At 43.5% G+C, this 13,736-nt stretch overlaps 2 protein-coding genes across 6 annotated transcripts in view; one reads left to right on the top strand and one right to left on the bottom strand.

Annotated features, from left to right (window-relative positions):
• ccnyl1 (cyclin Y-like 1) overlaps positions 1 to 2,207 on the bottom strand; it is a 62,681-nt gene extending 60,474 nt beyond the window's left edge. The window contains exon 1 of the mRNA XM_072578574.1: positions 1,672 to 2,207. Coding sequence (XP_072434675.1) covers positions 1,672 to 1,861 — 190 coding nt within the window. The 5' untranslated portion in view covers positions 1,862 to 2,207. The remainder of the gene's footprint in view (positions 1 to 1,671) is intronic.
• On the top strand, positions 1,649 to 11,810 carry mettl21a (methyltransferase 21A, HSPA lysine). Of its 5 annotated transcripts, none has more exons than XM_072578580.1 (4): positions 1,649 to 1,753; positions 8,867 to 9,049; positions 9,727 to 9,838; positions 10,689 to 11,810. In XM_072578580.1, exons 2-4 carry the CDS (start codon positions 8,903 to 8,905, stop codon positions 11,084 to 11,086), a joined length of 657 nt encoding a protein of 218 aa, XP_072434681.1. In that variant the 5' UTR covers positions 1,649 to 1,753; positions 8,867 to 8,902; the 3' UTR covers positions 11,087 to 11,810. The 5 variants fall into 5 exon arrangements, with proteins under 5 accessions (XP_072434681.1, XP_072434682.1, XP_072434679.1 ...); XM_072578581.1 differs by having other exon boundaries at positions 1,652 to 1,705; XM_072578578.1 differs by having other exon boundaries at positions 1,720 to 1,850.
• Positions 11,811 to 13,736: the final 1,926 nt, after the last annotated feature.

Raw genomic sequence — 13,736 nt, forward strand, 5'->3', positions numbered from 1 at the left:
GCACACTCTTAGCAGCTTAAAAGACACAACCTTCCTGAATCACAAAGAGCCAGATAAGAGACTTATGAACGACTATGTTCCTGCAGTACCCATTCACGCAGAGGGTGGTGCATGTATGGAATGAGCTGCCAGAGGAAGTGGAGGAGGTTGGTACAATGACAACATTTAAAAAGCATCTGTATCGGTACATGAATAGCAAAGGTTTGGGTCAAATGCTGGCAAATAGAACTAGATTAATTCAGAATATCTGGTCAGCATGAACGAGTTGGATCAAAAGGTCTGTCTCCATGCTGCACATCTCCATGACTCCAGGTGGGCATGCAGAAATGGTAACAGGAAGGAAATGCTCAGAAATGATGAGGTAATACCTAAGCTCTTTTAGGTACCAAATATAAGTGTCAGATTGTGGACATAGATACCACCATTACACGTGGGAACACCTCCCACCTTGTTCATGGCAGGCACTCATGTGACTCAGCCAACGTTGTCTATCTTATACGTTGCAGGCAAGGATGCCCGGAGGCATGGTACATTGGGGAAACCGAGCCAAGGCTACGAGAACAGATGAATGAGCACCGCACAACAATCAACAGACAGGAGGGTTGCCTCCCATTTGGGGAACACTTCAGTGGTCCAGGACATTCAGCCTCAGGCCTTCGGGTGACCATCCTCCAAGGTAGACTTCGGGACAGGCAGCAGAGAAAAGTGGCTGAGCAGAGGCTGATAGCCAAGTTCGGTACACATAGGGAGGGTCTCAACTGGGACCTTGGGTTCATGTCACATTACAGGTGATCACCATTGCACTACACACACACAGATATTCCTACATACACACTGACACGCACACAGACACCCTTATAGACACACACACTCCCACACTCACAAATGCACCCCCTCACAGACTTAAGACACTCTGCACTCACTACACACACACTTTCTCACACTCACAACCCCCACCCCAGACAGACAAAGACCCACATGCACACATATTTTGTGGGGTGAACTTGTACTTGCAGAGTTACATTGTACTTTGCTCAAAAACTGCATGCATTCATGTAGAACTCTGAGCTCAAAAACTGTATGAATTTACGTAAAACTCTGTTATCTCACTTTTTAGATTAGAATCAATCTAAACATCAGGTCATAGACAGAGACCACAGGGGGCTAACACCTTCAACATATTGTCTAGCTATCACCATTGTTCACAGCTAACCCGAGAATGCAACTTTAAAAAAAAGGGTTTTGTGATTTACACATGAAAGAAGTGAAACTATCACTGTATTCTAACAGATGAAATGCTTAACAGAGTCAATTTTTCAATGTATAATTTCAGTTACATCACACTGTAAATTTTTGCTACAAATTCTGTGTTAGGATCGAGCCCTCCACAACCACCTGATGAAGGAGCGTCGCTCCAAAAGCTAGTGTGCTTCCAATTAAACCTGTTGGGACTATAACCTGGTGTTGTGTGATTTTTAAAAATATAAGTGTGTGTGATTTTCTGCTGGGATGAAGAGGCAGCTGTCAATAGCCCAGTCTATACAATAATCCTTCAGTGAAGCTGCCTGCTTCAACTTTGCACCAACTTCCAACAACTCAGGCAGTGTCTGTGACATCACCAGCGCTACCGCCTCTCTCCTCCCACCAGCCGCGCGGTGTCGCCGCTCTCACCTTCCGGCGCTTCCCTGTCACTGATGTGCTGCAGGTTGGTTCCGGGGCTGGGCTCGGGTTCCCGGAGCTCCGCCTCCACTCGGTAAGCGTCGATCCGCTCCTGCTGCTGCTCCTGGCCCCGGAGCCCGCCGCGGCCTGACAGCGTGGGGCTTGCCCCCGGGGACACGCAACAGGACAAGGTGTTTCCCATCGTCTCCGAAAATGAGTGAAACTTTTAGCTCACCTTCCACCCCCCCCCCCCCCTCCTCCTCCCCGGACGCCTCCGGCCTAAGAGCGGGCTTTCCTTCAGAGAGGGAAGGGAAAGGAGGAGGAGGAGGGGGGGGAAGCGCTCACGCTTTTACCCCGTCGCCGCCTCTCAGGTGAGGAAGGGGATCTTCGTTCTCCTCCTCTGATGAACGGCAGCCCCTCCCGACAGAACCTGGATGCCGACGGATCCGCTGCTCAGCCCCCTGCGGCCCTGGCTTCATTCGGCCGCGCGGAATTTCTCCGCCATTTTGCGCCGCGCCTGGACCCCGGACTCCGGCATGGCAACAGGACCCGCCCAGCGGTAGCCCCGCCCCTCTCCTGATTGGGCGCCGTCAAGCGGATCGATCACCAACCGCCGCTCCGCATTGGGCGCACCGGGCATCAATCACCAGCGCGCAACCCCCATTGGTCGGAAACGATGTCAATCACCTGCCCTCATTGTGAATTAAAGGCGCTTCCCCCTCCCATTTAAGTCCGCCCACTTTTTCTTGGCGAAATTTCAAAGTGTCATAGACAGCTGTTCATGACTCAGACATACACACACTCTTGTACAGGAAAGCCTGGCATGATTGAGTTGGGTGGGGACAACTTGCAGTTGTGAAATGTGCATTGAATTGGACTTGTTAATGTTTTCTGATCTCCAAATGAACCTTGCACTTTGTTTATCCCAAGGCACTGCCATGAAACCTCTTTGATCTTCATATTGTGGGCTTAACCTACGGATGGGGAAAGTTAGAAAATAGTTTCCATCTGCTCCCATGTGATGGCTTCTGCTTTTTTTCTGTAATATAAACATAAACTTAAAACAGTACATTCAAAAATAATGTCTAGTATCTACATATTTTTACCCTTTTAATTTTTCAGTCCATTATCTCTGCTATTTAATTGAAAATCCTGCATCCTCTTCCAAACCCACTGACTCCTTCACCATGAACAATTCCACAAGCACTGGTATCACAATCATGTGACTACTAATTTGTGTTTTAACGCTGAAACTGTTCAACATCAGGGCCTTCATGGTTGAATTTGGTTCACTCCTTACTTGATGTGCAATATGCTGGATAGCAATGAGGAGTGTGATCCATGGCATCACCTGTAGAAGCTTCATTCTTATCATGAGTAATATCAAATCATCCTGTTCTGCCACTGCCATCTTTATTAATGAAGTGGTCCTAGTCCCCATTGCTTAGCAACTTCAAGGCTGCTTCCTTGAATATGATGTCTTGCCTGGCAAGAAAAGAAGCATTACTTGAATTGGCTTTCGGAAATTAAGTTCAGTCAAGAGAACTGATATGAGAGTAGGAGAACAATTGGGAAATAGCAATTGTGATAATGTTAGAATGTAAAGGATGATGTGTAGTCAAAGATAAGGATGTTAGTTTTGTAAAAGGCAAAGTTCTGTGAGGTAAGATAAAACAAACTTAACTTGGCAGAGAGTCAAGAGTCTGGTGCTGGAAAAGCACAGCATCCGAGGAGCAGGAGAATGAGCATTTTGGGCATAAGCCCTTCATCAGGAATTATTAACTTGGCAGAGAACTGAAGAAACAATATTTATGGAGGATGTTAAGCCTGGAGACAGATAAAATTAATAGATATTTTCCTCTGATAAAGTATTGTGCACAAAACTAAAAAAATGTAAAAGGTAACATAAATTGTAGCTAACCATACTGAAAAAGGTTTTTTACATTTCCAGGAAGGGGATGGGGAGAGATATGGTTTCATTTTAGTGTAAAGCATTATTGGAATGAGAAATACTATGCAACAGGAAGAAGTTGAGCCACAATCTATTGCATCTTTAAAGGGAAAACTCAATAAATAGTTGTGTCAGAGGAAGATAGCGAGTTTGTTGGGAGAGGGGAAGGCTGGAGCAGCCAGATATGGCAAACCTACTATTCATTAAGATGAACCAGCAAAGGAATTATTGAGGCACTATGGATGTTATCATGCATCCTTACTCAAATTAAGGACTGGAGACCAGTTTCTTAATTCATGTTGAAGAATTTTTGGGTATGCAAAACTATAAATGCAGAGTTGATTTATCATAGAAAGAAATTGCATTTGTAATGTGCTTTTCAGAACTTCAGGCTGTCCCAAAGTACTTTATGGCCAGAAAAAGCCCTTCCTGATGAAGGGCTTTTGCCTGAAATGTCAATTTTCCTGCTCTTCAGACACTGCCTGACCTGCTGTGCTTTTCCAGCACCACTCTGATCTTGACTCTGATCTCCAGCATCTGCAATCCTCACTTTCGCCCAGAAAGAATCCCCCTGCCCCACTCCTAAAATACTCGAAATTCTACCCTTGCCTTAGCTTGTCTTTACTTACATGGTTGAAGGGTCTTTGAGTAAAGAGTTGTTGTCTGTCTGGTTTTCAGTCTGTTGTTTGAGGAGGCTTTGTTTTGTTTTGTTTCCCCATATAGCTCAATTTTAGTTAGGTTTTCTGGTACTGTACCACATCTCACCCAAGGAGCAGGGTAAGGTGTGAGCTTTAACTCACACCCTCCTCAGCCATGACATGGTGGAACATTTTGTTTTGACAGATTGTGGTTTTAGGTTTCACTCCAGAGGCCTGTTCAGAAATATATAGGAGGAGCCATTTTTCAACAACTTGTCTTTACTTAGCACCTTTACAATAATAAAATGTCCCAAGGCACTTCACAGAAACATCACAAGACAAAGTTTGACACTGAGCCACATAAGCGTATGTTAGGTCTTGTTGTGTAACTTATCAGATGGGACCAAGGCCGCTTCCTTTGTTCTCTTGTGGATACAACAGATCCTATGCCACTGTTTGGAAGATGAACTGGGAGTTCTCCCTAGGGTCTTGGCCAATACTTATCCCTCAATCAGCATAACAAAAACACAACCAGTTAGTTATCACATTATTGTTTGTTAGAACGTGCTGTGCGGAAATTGGCTGCTACACTTCCTCTATTATAACAATAATAGCTTGCATTTATAAAATTTACCTTAGTAAATTAAACATGACATTTCCCAAGAGCATTATCAAGCAACATTTAATGCTGAATCACCTGATGTGATATGAGGACAACTGAATATAAGCTTTACTATTGAGTAAAGTAGTTTTGAAGGAGAGAGGGAGACTGGAAAACCGTGACGTTTAGTCAGGGAATTCCAGAGTAAGCAGCCAAAGGCATGGCTATCATTGGTGTAACAATTAAAATCAGAGGTGTGCAACAGGCAGAACTTAGGACAGGTGCAATTATGACAGTACAGAGATCTTGGAGGATTGCAGGCTGGAGTAGGTTAGGGAGAGAGGAGAAGGATTAAGCTGAAAAGGGATTTGAAATTCAAGCTGATGCAGGTATATGAATCAAAGTAGGTCAGCAAGCACAATGGTGATGGGGTGAAATAGGATTTGGTGCAGGAAAAACATGAGCAGCAGTGTTTTAGATGACCTTCAGTTTATGGAGATTAGTATTAGGAGGCTGGCCAGAGGTGTTGGTATAATGTTGGTACATTGATATAATGTTGGTAAAAGCTCAAAAACATCAGAGGAGACAATATTTTAAAATATTTTAATGGAACAGCCAAATATTAGTTTATCCACAAACAGAACCATGCAATGGGCGGCACGCTGGCACAGTGGTTAGCACTGCTGCCTCACAGTGCCAAGGTCCAAGGTTCGATTCTAGCCTCGGGTGAATCTCTGTGTGGAGTTTGCACATTCTCCCTGTGTCTGCGTGGGTTTCCTCCAGGTTCTCCGGTTTCCTCCCACAGTCCAAAGATGGTCAAGTCAAGTGAATTGCCAGTGTTAGGTGCATTAGTCAGAGGGGAAATGGGTCTGGGTAGGTCACCCTTCGGAGGGTTGGTGTGGACTGGTTGGGCCGAAGGGGCTGTTTCCACACTGTAGGGAATCAAATCTAATCTAATCAATGTATTCAGCCGGCAAATGTACACGGAATCCACAACTTCAAAAGGAATTCTGTTCTCCTTCTTGACCCTCCCAAAAGAATCTTAAATTTTCTATAAACACATCTCCAAAAATGAGTAATTAGTATATTGTTGTGTCATAGGAGAACATAGTTGGCATGTAAATGCTTCGTAACGTCTTGAGATCATGACAGGTGCTGTATTGACAGTGATTTTGTAAATATACCCTTAAATGTCTGGTGTTGTGGGAGAACGTGGAAGGGGAGGAGGAACATGCAGGTAGTAAGAAGTTTAAAGACGACGAAATATAAATTGTGTAGGAGATTTTTAAAATTTGTTTGTGCAATTTATGCTTTCCTCGCTTGGCTAGCATTTATTATCCATCCATAACCAGCCCCTAAACTAAGTGGCAAGCTAAGACCTTTTCAGTGAGTAATTCAGAATCAATCACATTGTTGTGGGTCTAGAGCCATATATAGACCAGATCAGGTTTGGGCAGCAGATCTCCTTCCCTAACTTGGTGAAGTAGATTAGAACTTTTTCTTACAGCAGTTAACAATGGTTACAATTAAGCTTTTAATTTTTGTTTTTGCTGATTCAAATTTCATCATTTGTCATGACTGGATTTGTACCCATGGTGCCAGAGCATTAGCCTGGGTCTCTGGATTGCTAGTCATAGAGTCACAGAGATGTACAGCAGGGGAACAGCCCCTTCAGTCCAACTCATCCATGCCGACCAGCTATCCTAACCTAATCTAGTCCCATTTGCCAGCCCATAAAGTCATTCAGCATGGATACAGACCCTTCAGTCCAACCGTTCCATGCCAACCATAATCCCAAACGGGCGGCACGGTGGCACAGTGGTTAGCACTGCTGCCTCACAGCGCCAGAGACCCGGGTTCAATTCCCGCCTCAGGCTCCACACTCTGTGTGGAGTTTGCACATTCTCCCCGTGTCCGCGTGGGTTTCCTCCCACACTCCAAAGATGTGCAGGTCAGGTGAATTGGCCATGCTAAATTGCCCGTAGTATTAGGTAAGGGGTAGATGTAGGGGTATGGGTGGGTTGCGCTTCGGCGGGGTGGTGTGGACTTGTTGGGCCGAAGGGCCTGTTTCCACACTGTAAGTAATCTAATCTAATCAAACTAAACTAGTTCCACTTGCCTCCTCCTGGCCCATATCTCTCCAAACCTTTCCTATTCATGTCCTTATCCAAATGTCTTTTAAACAGTGTAACTGTAACCTGCATCCACCACTTCTTCAGGAAGTTCATTCCACACACAAGCCACTCTCTGTGTAAGAACATTGCCCCTCACATCTTTTTTAAATCTCTCTTCTCTCACCTGAAAAATATGCCCCCCCTAGTTTTGAAATCCCCCATATTAGGGAAAAGACACCTACCATTAACTCTATCTACATCGTTAATTATTTTATAAATCTCTATCAGGTCACCTGCCAACCTTCTATGCTCCAGTGAAAAAAATCACAGCCTTTCTTTATAACTCAAACCTTCCATACCTGGCAACACCCCGGTATATCTCTTCTGAACCCTCTCTACCTTAATAATAACATTACTACTGCACTACCACTTCCCCTAAATAGAAAAGGAGACTATCAATGTGAGCTAACAGCAAGACAAAGCCTCATCCCAGTGACATAGTTGGGTTTGTTCCCCATAAGTAAAGAGGAAGAGGGCAGTTGGTAAACTCCCTCCCTCCTCCTTCAGCAGCTGCCTGGCCTTCCCTTTTCTTTTGTTCCCCCAACCACTCACTGCAGAGCTGCGTCAAACTCTATGTCGGAACAAAGAGTGTAAAAATAGTCACAACGGATGGTGAGAGAAGGAGCAAAGCGTGGCAAAGTGGAGACTGTTGCTACCGGATGGTTTTATCCTGTTGTAACCAATTGCATTATTTTGCTGTGTTCTGCTATTTATTCTGTCTATCAACAAAACTCTTGTGGCCTTTCAGTGAAACAGACCGTATGTTGTGTTATAGTGAAAGGGCTGTCACTGACAATCTGTGATAGGAAACGTGTTACAGCAAGTTTACAGTTGGGGAGGAGGCACTATCTACAAAACTGATAGTGTAATTGTGGAAGAATAGAAATATGTACTTAATTATAGAAATTGCAGAAAAGTAAAATCCGTCAACATGCCTTCATTTTTAAACAGTGTAAGACATGGTTAATTATAGAGCATATATATCAGTACTTTTCTTGAAAAGTCACCAACCTGCAACATTAACTCTCTTTCCCTCTCCACAGGTTCAGTCAGACCTGCTGAATATTTTAGTTTTTAGTTTCAAAATTGTTACTTTATTTTCTGGTTTAATCTGTATTTGTGACAACCTAAAGCTTCAGGGACCCCAAAACAGCCCCTGAATCAGCACAAGTGCTGCCCTGTCCAATGTGCTGTCTCTTGAAGGAGACATTAAGCCAAGCCTTGTCTCCCCTCCAAGGCGAGGGAGCTCCCCTCCATTATAAAAACAGATAAGATGGTCACTGTCATTTTGCTCTTTGTGCTGGCTTGCTACGTGCAAATTAACCACAGTGTTTTTGAAATTATAATGGTGACTGCACATCGAAAATATTCTAGTGTGATTTTTTGTATGATAATTCATGGATATAGGCATTGCTGTTGCCCATGAGATTGTGACAGGATGCCTCCATTTTGAACTGCTGCAGTTCTCAAGTGTAGCTACACCCACAGTGATGTTAGGGAGGGAGTCCCACGACCCATTGACACTGAAGGAACGGTAATAAATTTCCAACTCAGCATGATCTGAGATTGGGAGGGGAACTTGCAGGACGTGATATTCCCGTGTATCTGCTGTCCTTGTCCTTCCAAGTGGGAAAGGTAGCGGGTTCCGAAGGTACTGTCCAATGAAATTTGGCATGTAAAGGTTGGTGGATGGGATGCCAATCAGGCGAGCTGCTTTGTCCTGCACAGTGTCGACCTTACATGTTGTTGGAGCTGCCCTCATCCACGCGAGTGACAATGAAATACTTTAGGGCATCCTGATGCAGCGAAAGACCCTGCATAAATGCTTGTCTTTCTTTTTTAGTTTTACAGTGTGCATGAAATTCTGGGCTGGAACATAATGGCTTTGCTGCCGTATGATGGTGCCATGATTCCTGGCCTCCGGAAGTTCCATGAGCCATCAGCAACCTTTCACTATGCCAAGCGAGACATAGTGATCCGACAGAACTGGAACCAGCTTGGTGTAGCAGCTGTGGTGTGGGATGCAGTAAGTATCAGACTAGTACTTCGCATATTGATAAAGACCACAACCAGGGAAACCTGGTTTAGTATCCCATTTGGCAGATTATTTTATAAGCATACAAAGCAGGAATAGATCATGCACCTCGAGATTGGTATACCACTCAATGAGATCATGGCTGATCTGTTTGCACCTCAAATCCCTACTCTCCCCTACCCCCATAACATTTCTTCCCTTTGTTTAGCAAGGATCTATCTACTTCTGCCTTAAAAATATTCAAGGACTCTGCTTCCACCTTCTTTGCAAGAAGAGAGTCCTAAGGCCTCACAGAGGAAATGTTTTGCCTCATTGCTATTTTAAATGGGCCATCTCTGATCTTTAACCAGTGATGGAGGGGGGGGCTAAACGTACTGGTGGAAAAAAAATAAGACCGCAATAAGAAGAAAGTGTAAGAGAAAGGGTAAAACTTTAAAATAGGTATGAAATTGAGGCTCACCATGAAATAGTGAAGAACATGAATGAAAACTACCTCCAAGTATTCATAACAGAAATAACAAAAAACAGAAATTCAGGAAAACTTAGTCTGTCATGCAGCATCATCTTTCCACAGATGGTGTCTGATCTGTTGGGTATTTCCAGCGTTTTTTGTTTTTAATTGACAAAATTAATTGAGGCTAAGAGAGGTCTTTTCTTCTCTGTTTCAGGCCATTGTACTTTGCACATATCTTGAACTGGGAACAATCCAGCTACAAGACCGAACTGTGATAGAACTGGGAGCAGGTACCGGATTAGTTGGAATAGTTGCAGCATTGCTAGGTAGGTAGTGGATTACTGTTGTTTGTTATCCCCGTGTGACTGAAACCATGTGGCACTCTCGTTATTACATGAAGATTGCATGTACATGTTGACAGTGTTCTGCAGTGAGGAATTGAGCAAATGGTTATTGTCCTTAAGTTGTCTTTAAGTTGAAATGATTATGTAGCAAGTAGGAAATTTCTAACCTGAGCCAATGTGCAGCCTGACAGCTTGCTAGGCAATAATGAGCTATAAAGATTAACATTTCTCTAGTGCCTCTGATGATCTCAGGATCTTCCAAAGTGCTTTAGAACCAATGAAGTAACTATTGGGTACATTAACTGTTGCTGTGTAGGAAACCCTACAACCAATTTGTTCATAGCCAGAAACATAAGGATCAATCTGTTTCAGTGATTTGGCTGGGTGCTGAGCATTGGTAAAAACAATAACTGCAGATGCTGGATACCAGATTCTGGATTAGTGGTGCTGGAAGAGCACAGCAGTTCAGGAAGCATCCAAGATTTCGAAGCTACTTGGATGCTGCCTGAACTGCTGTGCTCTTCCAGCACCACTAATCCAGAATCTGGGTGCTGAGCATTGGCTAGGATACGAAAGTCTCTGGCAGTCACTCAGTACCGTGCTGAATTGTCATTTTCTCCATACCTTTTAATTGAGTCATCAGTCACTTTCCCCTTGTCACCTTGCCCCATCTCCTGGCCCCTCCCGTAATAATGAGTGGGTTTTTTGGTTAGAATGAAGGGATTAAATAGCAGCAAGCTAATAGTGGTGGGTGGAAGGAAAAGAAATGGGGTTTTCTCACCTGAAAATGAGCAGATATACTTGAAGACAATTTTTGTTTCTCTTAAAATAGGTGCTGATGTAACAGTCACTGACAGGGAGGTGGCATTACAGTTCCTTGAGTCTAATCTCCAAGAAAACATCCCCCCTGACCTGCGGGCCAAGGCGCGGGCCAGGGAGCTGAATTGGGGGGTGAACCTGGACCAGTTCGACCCGGGCAGCTATGACGTGGTCCTGGGGGCGGACGTGGTTTACCTGGAGGAGGCATTCCCGGCCCTGCTGGAGACTTTAGAATATCTCAGCTCCGAGCAGACTACGATCCTGCTGTCCTGCCGCATCCGCTACGAGCGAGACCAGAACTTCCTGCAGATGCTTGGGAGTCGCTTTGTGGTGGAGAAAGTCCACTACGACACTGAGAAAGATGTTCATGTTTACAAGGCACAGAAAAGATTGGCAAAGGAAGATCTTTAACCAGAATCTAGCCACTGTTTGTGATCCACATAGGAAGATGTTGTTCATTCTGAAAGTTTGAGTTCCCTCCTGCCACTCAACCAAACCTCAGCAGTGTTTGAGAGAGAGAGTTCTGTACTTCCACTGGCTTCTTGTGTGAAGAAGTGCTTTTTGAAATTACCCTTGAATGGTCTAGCTCTAGCTTTAGACTTATGACCCTTGTTCTGGTCTTGCTCACCAGTGGTTTCTCTCTATCTACCTATCAAATCCTTTTTTAATCATCCAAATTAGATCATCTTCTTTACTCAGGGCAATACAAGTCTCATCTATGCAACTAGCCCACACCTAATCAAATCCACTTATCCCTTCAAAGGGCAGTCTGTTCTTTTTGAGGAACAGATGCTGGAAGTGGAACATGCACTCTTGCCTGACCAGCATTCTTCTCAGTTGTAAAGTCACTTCCACTCTTCAGTAATCCAGCATCTTCAGATAAAGGCTAACATTCCATCAGATATGTGCATTATTTTTAATATGTGCCCCTAGCGTTAAGTGATTTCTCTGCTTGGATTCGCTAAATCTCACTGATAGCAAAACGCTGGGAAGAGTTGACAATTTGGAAAAAAAATTCTGGTCTATCTTTCTTAGGTTCAAAGCTAGCGACACTACACTTCTGAGATTTAGTCTCAACATTTGTGTTCAAGAAAGTCCATGTGAGCAAGTCTAATAAAGAAATAGTTATGTTCAAGATGATGATTTACCTGTGTGGATTTTATTTAACTATATGTTATATTCATCTGCACGAGGGAACAGCTTAGTGGTTATCTGTCTCACCTCAGAGTAAGAATGTGGAGGCTATCACATCCCAGTGCAGCTCCAACAGTACATACCAGGCTGAAAGAATAGTGCAGTGCTGAGGGAATGCTGCCGTGTCAGAGGTGCCGTTATTTAAATGAGGTATGAAACTAAGGCCCCATTTGTAAGACACTATTTTGCACAATACTATTTTGATGTAGAACAGGACTGTTCTTCCTGCTGCCCTCATCAATATTCATCCCCTAACCAGCATCATGACAAAGATTATCTTGTAATTTATCACACTGCTGTTTGTGTAGCCTGCCTGTATGCAAACTGACTACTGTGTTCCTTCAGTGATGACAGTTCAAAAGCACTTCACAAACTCCAAATGCACTTTTGAATATCCAGAGTTGATGAAAGGTGCTATATAAATGCACTATATGTATTCCAGACAAAGCCCTAACCTGTGTTTCACTTTAAGAAAAAGTTCGCATTCTGCAACTGTTGTGAAGTACCGCTGGTTACTACTGAAGAAAAGTTGTCTACAGTACCCATTCATAATGAAATAATAGCTGTACTGACAAAAGAGCAGATTGAATTCAGTTGTGATAATTAATCATTAAATACTCAAATCAGTCCCGACCTTGACCTCCTCCAATTTTAGCCCTTTGTGCATTCCCCCATTTCCTTAACATAAGAACATCAGAACTAGGAGCAGGACTAGGCCATCTGGCTCTTTGAGCCTGCTCCACCATTCAATAAGATCATGGCTGATCTTTTTGTGGCCTCAGCTTTACTTACCTGACCTCTTGCCGTAACCTTTAATTCCTTTATTGTTTTAAAAAAGTTATCTATCTTAGTTTTAAAAACATTTACTGAGGAAGCCCCAACTACTTCACTGGGCAGGGAATTCAACAGATTCACATCCCTCTGGGTGAAGAAGTTCCTTCTCAATTTGGTTCTAAATCAGCTCCCCCTAATTTTGAGGCTATGCCCCTTTGTCCTAATTTTACCTGCCAGTGGAAACATCTTCTCTACTTTTTTCTTATCTATTCCTGTCATAATTTTATATGTTTCTATAAGAACCCCCTTCATTCTTCTCAATTCCAATGAATATAATCCCAGTTGACTCAGTCTCTCCTCATAAGCCAACCCCCTCGACTCCAGAATCAACCTAGTGAACCTCCTCTGCACACCCTCCAGTGCCAGTACATCCTTTCTCAAGTAGGGAGACCAAAACTGTACACAGACTCCAGGTGTGGCCTCAGCAGCATCCTGTACAGCTGCAACATAACCTCCCTGCTTTTAAACTCAATCCCTTTAGCAATGAACAACACAATTCCATTTGCCGCCTTAATTACCTGTTGTACTTGTAGACCAATCTTTTGTGATTCATGCACCCAGGTCCCTCACACAGCAGCATGCTGCAATTCTTTTGCTATTTATGTAATTGTCCTTTTTACCGTTATTCCTACCAAAATGGATGACTTCACATTTATTAACATTGTCCTCCATCTGCCAGACCTTTGCCCACTCACCAAAACTATCTATGTCCCTTTGCAAAGTTTCACAGTCTTCTGCACACTTTGCTCTACCACTCATCTTGGTGTCATCTGCAAACGTTGACACACTACACATGGTCTCCAACTCCAGATCATCTATGTAAATTGTGATTAATTGCAGTCCCAACACTGATCCCTGAGGGACACCACTAGTCACTGATTGCCTGCCAGAATAGCCCTCATTTATTCCCACTCTTTGCTTCCTGTTAGTTAACCAATTCTCTATCCATACTAATACATTGCCCATAACATCTTTATCTTATTAGACAGCACTTTTTTATGGCACCTTGTCGAATGCTTTTTAGAAATTTGGG

Source organism: Chiloscyllium punctatum, chromosome 10 (assembly GCF_047496795.1).
Source record: "Chiloscyllium punctatum isolate Juve2018m chromosome 10, sChiPun1.3, whole genome shotgun sequence".
Taxonomy (NCBI): domain Eukaryota; kingdom Metazoa; phylum Chordata; class Chondrichthyes; order Orectolobiformes; family Hemiscylliidae; genus Chiloscyllium; species Chiloscyllium punctatum.

Coding starts and splice junctions, on each gene's coding strand:
- mettl21a (XM_072578576.1), top strand. Junction 9,050..9,726: donor CAGCTGTGGTGTGGGATGCA/GTAAGTATCAGA, acceptor TCTCTGTTTCAG/GCCATTGTACTTTGCACATA. Junction 9,839..10,688: donor AATAGTTGCAGCATTGCTAG/GTAGGTAGTGGA, acceptor CTCTTAAAATAG/GTGCTGATGTAACAGTCACT.